At 45.9% G+C, this 13,450-nt stretch overlaps 2 protein-coding genes across 4 annotated transcripts in view; one reads left to right on the plus strand and one right to left on the minus strand.

Moving 5' to 3' along the window:
* Nucleotides 1-2,806, plus strand: part of LOC138250213 (uncharacterized) — a 446,562-nt gene extending 443,756 nt beyond the window's left edge. For all 3 annotated transcript variants that reach the window (XM_069204803.1, XM_069204804.1, XM_069204805.1), the window contains one exon: nucleotides 563-2,806. In XM_069204803.1, coding sequence (XP_069060904.1) covers nucleotides 587-1,903 — 1,317 coding nt within the window. In that variant the 5' untranslated portion in view covers nucleotides 563-586 and the 3' untranslated portion in view covers nucleotides 1,904-2,806. The remainder of the gene's footprint in view (nucleotides 1-562) is intronic.
* LOC138249549 (interleukin-1 receptor accessory protein-like) overlaps nucleotides 1-13,450 on the minus strand; it is a 2,044,856-nt gene that overhangs the window by 1,117,055 nt on the left and 914,351 nt on the right. The window lies entirely within an intron of this gene.

Consider the following 13,450-nt stretch of genomic DNA (forward strand, 5'->3'; position numbering starts at 1 on the left):
TATCGAGCTACACCAGAATCTGCAGGACTAGACTTACATGCTTTACACATGCATCGATTAAAGACTAGAGACATCACTCTGATTGAAACTGGGGTGGGAATTCAGATTCCCACTGAGCATTACGGTCTGATCGCCCCTCGATCTGGGCTTGCCCTGAGAGGCATCCAAGTTTTAGGAGGCGTGATAGATGCAGACTACCAGGGCGAGTTAAAAGTCATTCTCTTGAACAGTGGTGACGCAGACCTAGTGGTGCAACCTGGTGATCGCGTTGCCCAAATTGTCATCATGCCGGTTTAAGGAGGTGTTGTTAAGAAGGGGATCGCCCCAGCTCTTCTCACTGTAAGAGGCAAAGGAGGGTTCGGATCTACTGACAAGAACCCAGGGGCCAAAGTGTGGATTGAATCCCCAAATAACCCTCCTCAACCCGCTGATGTCATCGCCACTGGACCAGACAATGTCCTGGTAGTTATGCGACCTGGTCAAGACAAATGGGAACATGTTCCCGCTGACAAATGCTATCTGCGAGAATGATAATACGTGTTTTGTCCTTTGTTCTTTTCAGATCATCCTGTGGAGTGCCTGTGCCATGAGTGTGGTGTATGGAGCCCGTTCGGGAGACTCCACCGGGGAGCGGGAGGGGCTCATAGCCCAAAAATTCAACCGTCAGCCGCAGATGCAGACGCTGCTGCATCAACCGAACAATGTTTGGATTCATCTAGCGCAGGAAGTGCTGAATATATCTCACTTCTGTATGAGTAACATGCAAAGCGTTCAAGATCTGATTACCACTTGTCTAGTGGCAGTGCCCACTCCTGCTGCTGTATTATTGCACATCTTTAACAATACAAACCAGGATGGAATGGTGGATGTGAGTGACGTTCGCTCCCATCTGTCACTCTATGAGTACTGCCGTCATTGCCCGGAGGTGGGCAGGCGGTTGTGGAGGAACATGACATCTATACTCACGTTTAACATCTCAAATGGGGATGTGTGCTATTCATTGACCTGTGATCCTATGAAAATAGGTAAATGTGCTCAGCTCAAATTGGAGAAAAGAGACAAAAACTTAACTGCTGCACAACGGACGTTGTGCCACTCACGGAATGACCTGACCTGTTTGAATGTAAATAATTTGATGTTTTGCCAGCATGTGGTGCCTGCTGCCAGCCACATTCAAAATGTTAAGTTGCCTAAAGGTTGGCTCTTTTCTTGTGGTAACCTTTCTTTTACTTATATTCCAGCCAATCTAACCGGAGGGCCTTGTGCCTGGTCACGCTTAGGCTTTCTCATGTTTCCTATGGATACTGCTCTGCACCCTCGCTATACCAGATACACTATTCAATTACCTACGGACTGTGATTCTGAAATTTCATTGCCTTCCAAAACAGAATATGTTAGTTTAGCTGGTTCTATCGTAGGGGTGCCAGGACTTGCAGTATATAATACCAGAGTTATTAATAAACTTGCATGTTTAGTTGTCAAGAATATTAACTATACATCAGCTGCCTTAGCTGAGCTATTATTAGATGTACAGGGAATTAGAAGAGCTGCTTTGCAGAATCGCGCTGCTATTGATTATTTACTGCTTAAACACAACCATGGCTGCAGTGATTTTGAAGGGTTGTGTTGCTTCAATTTATCCGACCACTCCATATCAATCAACTCCCATATAGAGGCCCTGCATAAATTAGTGAAGGGGGTGCAGCAGGATGTTGACAAGGGGTGGTGGGATTGGGCTTTTGGATGGCTACCTAATTTAGGCCAACTGCGTTATATCTTTGGTGTAATCATTATCATAACAGTTATTTTAATTTCGTTATGTTGTTGTATTCAGTGTGTGCCTAACCTTCTATCTCAGTGTCGCCCAAGAACATTGCCATTTCAGCTTATAGGATATACTTAGTTGTAAGTTGGCCAAATGGTCCAAGGGTGGAAATGTAGTGCTACATGCACTACGTGCAAGATAAACAATGGTGCAGGGTGTGGACCATTGGCCTCTGCTTCCATTGGCCTTCGCTTCCATTTTGGTTTACGACTCCATTTTGTCGAGTCTGGTTCAGTGCGTAAGGCACTGTTCTGTGTTTTTCCACAAGCTTCGGCAAGCTGAAGGGTGGGGTGTTTTTCTGCTCAACTTCGCTCCATCTGCCTGATACAAAGGGCGCTATTTACATTCCACGAGCTATCAGTTAGAACAACAGGGGGATGCGCCTGTACACAAGGAGGAATGCAAGCTGCCTGTACACAAGGAGGAATGCAAGCTTCAACTTGGAGCCCTCTCCTGGGAACTTGGCCCGTTCTGAGGAGACGTCTCGAAGGGTGAACAAGGTACCGCCGATTGCACAATTTGTAAAGGAGGGGGTCTTTTTCTAGAAAAGACTCCTGGGCGTTAGTAAATACTATAAAGGTTGGGGGCCTGGATGGACTGGTTTAGGAACTCTCTTCTGGGTTGGACGCAACGCCAGTAGGACTGATTGTCCCGAAAAGAGGCTCCCTGTGCCAGCTGATTTGGGTTCCCCGGCTTTGTGTACGGCGGAGGGATGCAGACGCTCTTTTCAGTGGAGGTTTTCAATTTATTAAGTATATTGTGTGTGCGTGCGTAATATGCACTTATTCTTGCAGTCATTTTCATGCTATTGGGCATTGAAGTATATTGTGTGTGCTTGTATTATATGCACTTACTCTTGCAGTTATTCACAGAGTGCTTATATCTTCATCATTATTCTCATGTTATTCTCCTGATGTATATATATATTAGTGTGGTTTAGTTTTGCTAGCTGAGAACTTGCCCCTTAAATAAACTTGATTATTCTACTTACGAAGGTGTCTGAGAGTGATTGCTTTACATTGCGTCTTAAAATATCCTGAAGTGCATAGTTCTGATATTCTGAAGAGTAAAGCAACACAGCACGTTGTGTTTTGGGGCATTTCCTTTTGTGGGCGCTAGGCCTACCCACACAAGTGAGGCGCCATTTTTATCGGGAGACATGGGGGAACGCTGGGTGGAAGGAAATTTGTGGGTCCTCTCAGATTCCAGAACTTTCTGTTACCGAAATGTGAGGAAAAAGTGTTTTTTTGGCCAAATTTTGAGGTTAGCAAAGGATTCTTGCTAACAAAACACTGGTCAGAGCCCCACAAATCACCCCATCATGGATTCCCCTAGGTGTCTAGTTTTCATGTCTGCACAGGTTTGCTAGGTTTCCCTAGGTGCCGGCTGAGCTAGAGGCCAAAATCCACAGCTAGGCACTTTGTAAAAAACAGCTCTGTTTTCATTGTGAAAATGTGATGTGTCCACGTTGTGGTTCGGGGCATTTCTTGTCACGGACGCTAGGCCTACCCACACAACTGAGGTAACACTTCTCTTGGGAGACTTGGAGGAAAGCTGAGTGGAAGGAAGTTTGTGGCTCCACTCAGAATCCAGAACTGAAATGAGAGGAAAAATAGTTTTTTTGGCCAAATTTTGAGGTTGGCAAAGGATTCTGGGTAACAGAACCTGGTCAGAGCCCCACAAGTCACCCCATCTTGGATTCCCCTACGTGTCTAGTTTTAAAAAATTTGCAGGTTTCCTAGGTTTACCCAGGTGCCGGCTGAGCTAGAGGCCAAAATCCACAGCTAGGCACTTTATAAAAAAAAGCTCTGTTTTCTTTGTGAAAATGTGATGTGTCCACGTTGTGTTTTGGGGCATTTCCCTTCGTGGGCGCTAGGCCTACCCACACAAGTGAGGTGCCATTTTTATCAGGAGACAAGGGGGAATGCTGGGTGGAAGGACATTTGTGGCTCCTCTCAGATTCCAGAACTTTCTGTTACCGAAATGTGAGGAAAAAGTGTTTTTTTGGCCAAATTTTGAGGTTAGCAAAGGATTCTTGCTAACAGAACACTGGTCAGAGCCCCACAAATCACCCCATCTTGGATTCCCCTAGGTCTCTAGTTTTCACGTCTGCACAGGTTTGCTAGGTTTCCCTAGGTGCCGGCTGAGCTAGAGGCCAAAATCCACAGCTAGGCACCTTGTAAAAAACAGCTCTGTTTTCTTTGTGAAAATGTGATGTGTCCACGTTGTGTTTTGGGGCATTTCGTGTAGCGGGCGCTAGGCCTACCCACACAACTGAGGTACCACTTCTCTCGGGAGACTTGGAGGAAAGCTGGGTGGAAGGAAGATTGTGGCTCCACTCAGAATCCAGAACCGAAATGAGAGGAAAAATAGTTTTTTTGGCCAAATTTTGAGGTTGGCAAAGGATTCTGGGTAACAGAACCTGGTCAGAGCCCCACAAGTCACCCTATCTTGGATTCCCCTATATGTCTAGTTTTAAAAAATGTGCAGGTTTCCTAGGTTTCCCCAGGTGCCGGCTGAGCTAGAGGCCAAAATCCACAGCTAGGCACTTTATAAAAAAAATAGTTCTGTTTTATCTGTGAAAATGTGGTGTGTCCATGTTGTGTTTTGGGGCATTTCCTTTCCTGGGCGCTGAGCCTACCCACACAAGTGAGGTACCATTTGTATCGGGAGACTTAGGGGTAAGCTGGGTGGAAGGAAATTTGTGGCTCCTCTCAGATTCCAGAACTTTCTGTTACCGAAATGTGAGGAAAAAGTGTTTTATTGGCCAAATTTTGAGGTTAGCAAAGGATTCTTGCTAACACAACACTGGTCAGAGCCCCACAAATCCCCCCATCTTGGATTCCCCTAGGTGTCTAGTTTTAAAAAATGTGCAGGTTTCCTAGGTTTCCCCAGGTGCCGGCTGAGCTAGAGGTCAAAATCCACAGCTAGCCACTTTGTATAAAAGAGCTCTGTTTTCTTTGTGAAAATGTGATGTGTCCACGTTGTGTTTTGGGGCATTTCCTTTCGTGGGCGCTAGGCCTACCCACACAAGTGAGGTGCCATTTTTATCGGGAGACATGGGGGAATGCTGGGTGGAAGGAAATTTGTGGCTCCTCTCAGATTCCACAACTTTCTGTTACCGAAATGTGAGGAAAAAGTGTTTTTTGGCCAAATTTTGAGGTTAGCAAAGGATTCTTGCTAACAGAACACTGGTCAGAGCCCCACAAATCACCCCATCTTGGATTCCGCTAGGTGTTTAGTTTTCACGTCTGCACAGGTTTGCTAGGTTTCCCTAGGTGCCGGCTGAGCTAGAGGCCAAAATCCACAGCTAGGCACCTTGTAAAAAACAGCTCTGTTTTCTTTGTGAATATGTGATGTGTCCACGTTGTGTTTTGGGGCATTTCCTGTAGCGGGCGCTAGGCCTACCCACACAACTGAGGTACCACTTCTCTTGGGAGACTTGGAGGAAAGCTGGGTGGAAGGAAGTTTGTGGCTCCACTCAGAATCCGGAACCGAAATGAGAGGAAATAGTGTTTTTTTGGCCAAATTTTGAGGTTGGCAAAGGATTCTGGGTAACAGAACCTGGTCAGAGCCCCACAAGTCACCCTATCTTGGATTCCCCTACGTGTCTAGTTTTAAAAAATGTGCAGGTTTCCTAGGTTTCCCCAGGTGCCGGCTGAGCTAGAGGCCAAAATCCACAGCTAGGCACTTTATAAAAAAACAGCTCTGTATTATCTGTGAAAATGTTGTGGGTCCACGTTGTGTTTTGGGGCATTTCCTTTCCTGGGCGCTGAGCCTACCCACACAAGTGAGGTACCATTTGTATCGGGAGACTTAGGGGTAAGCTGGGTGGAAGGAAATTTGTAGCTCCTCTCAGATTCCAGAACTTTCTGTCACCGAAATGAGAGGAAAAAGTGTTTTTTGGTCAAATGTTGGAGTTTGCAAAGGATTCTGGGTAACAGAACCTGGTCAGAGCCCCACAAGTCACCCCATCTAGGATTCCCCTAGGTGTTTAGTTTTAAAATCTGCACAGGTTTGCCAGATTTCCCTAGGTGCCGGCTGAGCTAGATGCCAAAATCCACAGCTAGGCACTTTGTAAAAAATAGCTCTGTTTTGTTTGTGAAAATGTGATGTGTCCATGTTGTGTTTTGGGGCATTTCCTGTTGTGGGTGCTAGGCCTACCCACACAAGTGAGGTACCATTTGTATCGGGAGACTGAGGGGTACGCTGGGTGGAAGGAAATTTGTGGCTCCTCTCAGATTCCAGAACTTTCTGTCACCGAAATGAGAGGAAAAAGTGTTTTTTTGGCCAAATTTTGAGGATAGCAAAGGATTATGGGTAACAGAACCTGGTCAGAGCCCCACAAGTCACCCCATTTTGCATGCCCATAGGAATCTAATTTAAAAAATTGCACAGGTTTGCTAGGTTTCCCTAGGTGCCGGATGAGCTAGAGGCCAAAATCCAACGTTAGGCACTTTGTAAAAAACAGCTGTTTTCTTTGTGAAAATGTGATGTGTCCACGTTGTGTTTTGGGGCATTTCCTTTCGCAGGCGCTAGGCCTAGCCACACAAGTGAGGTACCATTTTTATCAGGAGACTTGGAGGAAAGCTGGGTGGAAGTACATTTGTGGCTCCTCTCAGATTCCAGAACTTTCTGTCACCAAAATGAGAGGGAAAAGTGTTTTTTTGGCAAACCTTTGAGGTTTGCAAAGGATTCTGGGTAAGAGAACCTGGTCAGAGCCCCACAAGTCACCCCATCTTGCGTGCCCCGAGGAATCTCATTTTTAAAAATGTGCAGGTTTCCTAGGTTTCCTCAGGTGCCGGCTGAGCTAGAGGCCAAAATCCACAGCTAGGCACTTTATAAAAAACAGCTCTGTTTTATCTGTGAAAATGTGATGTGTCCACATTGTGTTTTGGGGCATTTCCTTTCGTGGGCCCTAGGCCTACACACACAAGTGAGGTACCATTTGTATCGGGAGACTGAGGGGTACGCTGGGTGGAAGGAAATTTGTGGCTCCTCTCAGATTCCAGAACTTTCTGTCACCGAAATGAGAGGAAAAAGTGTTTTTTTGGCCACATTTTGAGAATTGCAAAGGATTCTGTGTAACAAAACCTGGTCAGAAACCCAAAAGTCACCCCATCTTTGATGCCCCTAGGTGTCTAGTTTTCAAAAATGTCCAGGTTTGCTAGGTTTCTCTAGGTGCCGGATGAGCTAGAGGCCAAAATCCAACGTTAGGCACTTTGTAAAAAACAGCTGTTTTCTTTGTGAAAATGTGATGTGTCCACGTTGTGTTTTGGGGCATTTCCTTTCGCAGGCGCTAGGCCTAGCCACACAAGTGAGGTACCATTTTTATCAGGAGACTTGGAGGAAAGCTGGGTGGAAGTACATTTGTGGCTCCTCTCAGATTCCAGAACTTTCTGTCACCAAAATGAGAGGGAAAAGTGTTTTTTTGGCAAACCTTTGAGGTTTGCAAAGGATTCTGGGTAAGAGAACCTGGTCAGAGCCCCACAAGTCACCCCATCTTGCGTGCCCCGAGGAATCTCATTTTTAAAAATGTGCAGGTTTCCTAGGTTTCCTCAGGTGCCGGCTGAGCTAGAGGCCAAAATCCACAGCTAGGCACTTTATAAAAAACAGCTCTGTTTTATCTGTGAAAATGTGATGTGTCCACATTGTGTTTTGGGGCATTTCCTTTCGTGGGCCCTAGGCCTACACACACAAGTGAGGTACCATTTTTATCGGGAGACTTGGGGAAACGCTGGGTGGAAGGAAAATTGTGGCTCCTCTCAGATTCCAGAACTTTCTGTCACCGAAATGAGAGGAAAAAGTGTTTTTTTGGCCACATTTTGAGAATTGCAAAGGATTCTGTGTAACAAAACCTGGTCAGAAACCCAAAAGTCACCCCATCTTTGATGCCCCTAGGTGTCTAGTTTTCAAAAATGTCCAGGTTTGCTAGGTTTCTGTAGGTGCCGGCTGAGCTAGAGGCCAAAATCCAGAGCTAGCCACTTTGTATAAAACAGCTCTGTTTTCTTTGTGAAAATGTTATGTGTCCACGTTGTGTTTTGGGGCATTTCCTGTTGCGGGCGCTAGGCCTACCCACACAAGTGAGGTACCACTTCTCTCGTGAGACTTGGAGGAACGCTGGGTGGAAGGAAATTTATGGCTCCACTCAGAATCCAGAACTTTCTGTCACCGAAATGAGAGGAAAACGTGTTTTTTGGCCAAAATTTGAGGTTTGCAAAGGATTCTGGGTAACAGAACCTGGTCAGAGCCCCAAAAGTCACCCCATCTTGGATGCCCCTAGGTGTCTAGTTTTAAAAAATGTGCAGGTTTGCTAGGTTTCTCTAGGTGCCGGCTCCCCTGTTGGCCAAAATCCACAGCTAGCCACTTTGTATAAAACAGCTCTGTTTTCTTTGTGAAAATTTGATGTGTCCACGTTGTGTTTTGGGGCATTTCGTGTCGCGGGCGCTAGGCCTACCCACACAAGTGAGGTACCACTTCTCTCGGGAGACTTGGAGCAACGTTGGGTGGAAGGAAATTTGTGGCTCCACTCAGAATCCAGAACTGAAATGAGAGGAAAAAGTATTTTTTGGGCCAAATTTTGAGGTTGGCAAAGGATTCTGGGTAACAGAACCTGGTCAGAGCCCCACAAATCACCCCATCTTGGATTCCCTTAGGTGTCTAGTTTTTAAAAATGTGCAGGTTTGCTAGGTTTCTCTAGGTGCCGGCTGACCTGTTGGCCAAAATCCACAGCTAGCCACTTTTTATAAAACAGCTCTGTTTTCTTTGTGAAAATGTGATGTGTCAACGTTGTGTTTTAGGGCATTTCCTTTACGGTCGCTAGGCCTACACACACAAGTGAGGTACAATTTTTATCGGGAGACTTGGGGAAACGCTGGTTGGAAGGAAATTTGTGGCTCCACTCAGAATCCAGAACTTTCTGTCACCGAAATGAGAGGATAACATGTTTTTTTGGCCAAATTTTGAGGTTAGCAAAGGATTCTTGGTACCAGAACACTGGTCAGAGCCCCAAAAATCACCCCATCTTGGATTCCCCTACGTGTCTAGTTTTCAAGTCTGCACAGGTTTGCTAGGTTTCCCTAGGTGCCGGCTCAGCTAGAGGCCAAAACCCACAGCTAGGCACTTTGTAAAAAACAGCTCTGTTTTATTTGTGAAAATGTGATGTATCCACGTTGAGTTTTAGGGCATTTCCTATCGCCGGTGCTAGGCCTACCCACACAAGTGAAGTACCATTTGTATCGGGAGACTTAGGGGAACACTGGGTGGAAGGAAATTTGTGGCTCCTCTCAGATTCCAGAACTTTCTGTCACTGAAATGTGAGGAAAACGTGTTTTTTTGGCCAAATTTTGAGGATAGCAAAGGATTCTGGGTAACAGAACCTGGTCAGAGCCCCACAAGTCACCCCATCTTCCATGCCCCTAGGAATCTAATTTTTAAAAAATGCACAGGTTTGCTAGGTTTCCCTAGGTGCCGGCTGAGCTAGATGCCAAAATCCACAGCTAGGCACTTTCTAAAAAACAGCTCTGTTTTATTTGTGAAAATGTGATGTGTCCACGTTGTGTTTTGGGGCATTTCCTTTCGCAGGCGCTAGGCCTACCCACACAAGTGAGGTACCATTTTTATCAGGAGACCTGGAGGAACGCTGGGTGGAAGGAAATTTGGTGCTCCTCTCAGATTCCAGAACTTTCTGTCACTGAAATGAGAGGAAAAAGTGTTTTTTTGGCGAAATTTTGAGGGTTTGCAAAGGATTCTGGGAAACAGAAGCTGGTCAGAGCCCCAAAAGTCACCCCATCTTGGATTCCACTAGGAGTCTAATTTAAAAAAATGCGCAGGTGTGCTAGGTTTCCCTAGGTGCCGGCTGAGCTAGAGGGCAAAATCCACAGCTAGTCACTTTCCATAAAATAGCTCTGTTTTCTTTCTGAAAATGTGATGTGTCCACGTTGTGTTTTGGGGCATTTCCTTTCGTGGGCGCTGGGCCTACCTACACAAGTGAGGTACCACTTCTCTCGGGAAACTTGGATGAAAGCTGGGTGGAAGGAAACTTGTAGCTCCACTCAGAATCCGGAACATTCTGTCACCGAAATGGGAGGAAAAAGTGGTTTTTGGCCACATTTTGAGGTTTGCAAAGGATTCTTGGTAACAGAACACTGGTCAGAGCCCCACAAATCACCCCATCTTGGATTCCCCTACGTGTCTAGTTTTCAAGTCTGCACAGGTTTGCTGGGTTTCCCTAGGTGCCGGCTGAGCTAAAGGCCAAAATCCACAGCTAGGCACTTTGTAAAAAACAGCTCTGTTTTCTTTGCGAAAATATGATGTGTCCACGTTGTGGTTTGGGGCATTTCCTGTCGCAGGCGCTAGGCCTACCCACACAAGTAACGTACCATGTTTATCGGGAGACGTGGGGGAACGCTGGGTGGAAGGAACTTTGTCGCTCCTCTCTGATTCAAGAACTTTCTGTCACCGAAATGAGAGGAAAAAGTTTTTTTGGGACACATTTTGAGGTTTGCAAAGGATTCTGGGTAATAGAACCTGGTCAGAGCCCCACAAGTCACCCCATCTTGGATGCCCCTGGGTGCCAAGTTTTCAAAAATGTGGAGGTTTGCTAGGTTTCTCTAGGTGCTGGCTGAGTTAGAGGCCAAAATCCACAGCTAGGCACTTTGTAAAAAACAGCTCTGTTTTCATTGTGAAAATGTGATGTGTCCACGTTGTGGTTCGGGGCATTTCTTGTCACGGACGCTAGGCCTACCCACACAAGTAAGGTACCATTTTTATCGGGAGACATGGGGGAACGCTGGGTGGAAGAAAATTCGTGGCTCCTCTCTGAATCCAGAACTTTCTGACACCAAAATGAAAGGAAAAAGTGTTTTTTTGGCCAAATTTTGAGGTTTGCAAAGGATTCTGGGTAACAGAATCTGGTCAGATCGTCAAAAGTCACCCCATCTTGGATTCCCCTAGGAGTCTAATTTTTAAAAATGTGCAGGTTTGCCTAGTTCCCCAGGTGCCGGCTGAGCTAGAGGCCAAAATCCACAGCAAGGCACTTTGTGAAAAACAGCTCTGTTTTCTTTGTGAAAATGAGATGTGTCCACGTTGTGTTTTGTGGCATTTCCTGTTGCAGCCGATAGGCCTACCAACACAAGTAAGGTACCATTTTTATCGGCAGACATGGGGGTACGCTGGGTGGAAGGAAATTTGTGGCTCATCTCAGATTCCAGAACTTTTTGTCACTGAAATGAGAGGAAAACATGTTTTTTGACCAAATGTTGGGGTTTGCAAAGGTTTCTGGGTAACAGAACCTGGTCACAGCCCCAAAAGTCACCCCATCTTGGATTCTCCTAGGTGTCTAGTTTTGAAATCTGCACAGGATTGCTAGGTTTCACTAGGTGCCGGCTGAGCTAGAGGCCAAAATCCACATCTAGGCACTTTGTAAGAAACAGCTGTTTTCTTTGTGAAAATGAGATGTGTCCACGTTGTGTTTTGGGGTAATTCCTGCCACGGGCGCTAGGCCTATCCATACAAGTGAGGTACCATTTTTATCGGGAGACTTGGGGGTACGCTGGGTGGAAGGAAATTTGTGGCTCCTCTCAGATTCCAGAACTTTTTGTCACCGAAATGAGAGGGAAAAGTTGTTTTGGGACACATTTTGAGGTTTGCAAAGGATTCTGGGTAATAGAACCTGGTCAGAGCCCCACCAGTCACCCCATCTTGGATGCCCCTGGGTGCCAAGTTTTAAAAAATGTGGAGGTTTGCTAGGTTTCTCTAGGTGCCGGCTGAGCTAGAGGCCAAAATCCACAGCTAGGCACTTTGTAAAAAACAGCTCTGTTTTCATTGTGAAAATGTGATGTGTCTACGTTGTGGTTCGGGGCATTTCTTGTCACAGACGCTAGGCCTACCCACACAAGTAAGGCACAATTTTTATCGGGAGACATGGGGGAACGCTGGGTGGAAGAAAATTCGTAGCTCCTCTCTGAATCCAGAACTTTCTGTCACCAAAATGAGAGGAAAAAGTGTTTTTTGGGCCAACTTTTGAGGTTTGCAAAGGATTCTGGGTAACAGAATCTGATCAGATCGTCAAAAGTCACCCCATCTTGGATTCCCCTAGGAGTCTAATTTTTAAAAATGTGCAGGTTTGCATAGTTTCCCCAGGTGCCAGCTGAGCTAGAGGCCAAAATCCACAGCAAGGCACTTTGTGAAAAACAGCTCTGTTTTCTTTCTGAAAATGTGATGTGTCCATGTTGTGTTTTGTGGCTACGCTGGGTGGAAGGAAATTTGTGGCTCCTCTCAGATTCCAGAACTTTTTGGCAACGAAATGAGAGGAAAATGTGTTTTTTGACCAAATGTTGGGGTTTGCAAAGGATTCTGGGTAACAGAACCTGGTCACAGCCCCAAAAGTCACCCCATCTTGGATTCTCCTAGGTGTCTAGTTTTGAAATCTGCACAGGATTGCTAGGTTTCACTAGGTGCCGGCTGAGCTAGAGGCCAAAATCCACATCTAGGCACTTTGTAAGAAACAGCTGTTTTCTTTGTGAAAATGAGATGTGTCCACGTTGTGTTTTAGGGCATTTCCTTTTATGGGCGCTAGGCCTACCCACACAAGTGAGGTACCACTTCTCTCGGGAAACTTGGAGGAACGCTGGGTGAAAGGAAATTTGTGGCTCCACTCAGATTCCAGAACTTTTTGTCACCGAAATGAGAGGGAAAAGTTTTTTTTGACCAAATGTTGAGGTTTGCAAAGGATCCTGGTCACAGCCCCAAAAGTCACCCCATCTTGGATTCTCCTAGGTGTCTAGTTTTGAAATCTGCACAGGATTGGTAGGTTTCACTAGGTGCCGGCTGAGCTAGAGGCCAAAATCCACATCTAGGCACTTTGTAAGAAACAGTTGTTTTCTTTGTGAAAATGAGATGTGTCCACGTTGTGTTTTGGGGTATTTCCTGCCACAGGCGCTAGGCCAACCCATACAAGTGAGGTACCATTTTTATTGGGAGAAATGGGGGGGTACGCTGGGTGGAAGGAAATTTGTGGGTCCTCTCAGAATCCAGAACTTCCTGTCACCGAAATGAGAGGAAAAAGTGTTTTTTTGGCCAAATTTTGAGGATTGCAAAGGATTCTTGGTAACAGAACACTGGTCAGAGCCCCACAAATCACCCCATCTTGGATTCCCCTAGGTGTCTAGTTTTCAAATCTGCACAGGTTTGCTAGGTTTCCCCAGGTGCCGGCTGAGCTAGATGCCAAAATCCACAGCTAGGCACTTTGTAAAAAACAGCTCTGTTTTCTTTGTGAAAATGTGATGTGTCCATGTTGTGTTTTAGGGCATTTCCTGTAGCGGGCGCTAGGCCTACCCACGCAAGTGAGGTACCATTTGTATCGGGAGACTTAGGGGTACGCTGGATGGAAGGAAATTTGTGGCTCCACTCAGAATCCAGAACTTTCTGTCACCGAAATGAGAGGAAAAAGTGTTTTTATGGACAGATTTTGAGGTTAGCAAAGGATTCTGGGTAACAGAACCTGGTCAGAGCCCCACAAGTCACCCCATCTTGGATTCCCCTAGGTGTCTAGTTTTCAAAAATGTGCAGGTTTCCTAGGTTTCCCCAGGTGCCAGCTGAGCTAGAGGTCAAAATCCACAGCTA

This window comes from Pleurodeles waltl, chromosome 8, assembly GCF_031143425.1.
Source record: "Pleurodeles waltl isolate 20211129_DDA chromosome 8, aPleWal1.hap1.20221129, whole genome shotgun sequence".
In the NCBI taxonomy this organism is placed as follows: domain Eukaryota; kingdom Metazoa; phylum Chordata; class Amphibia; order Caudata; family Salamandridae; genus Pleurodeles; species Pleurodeles waltl.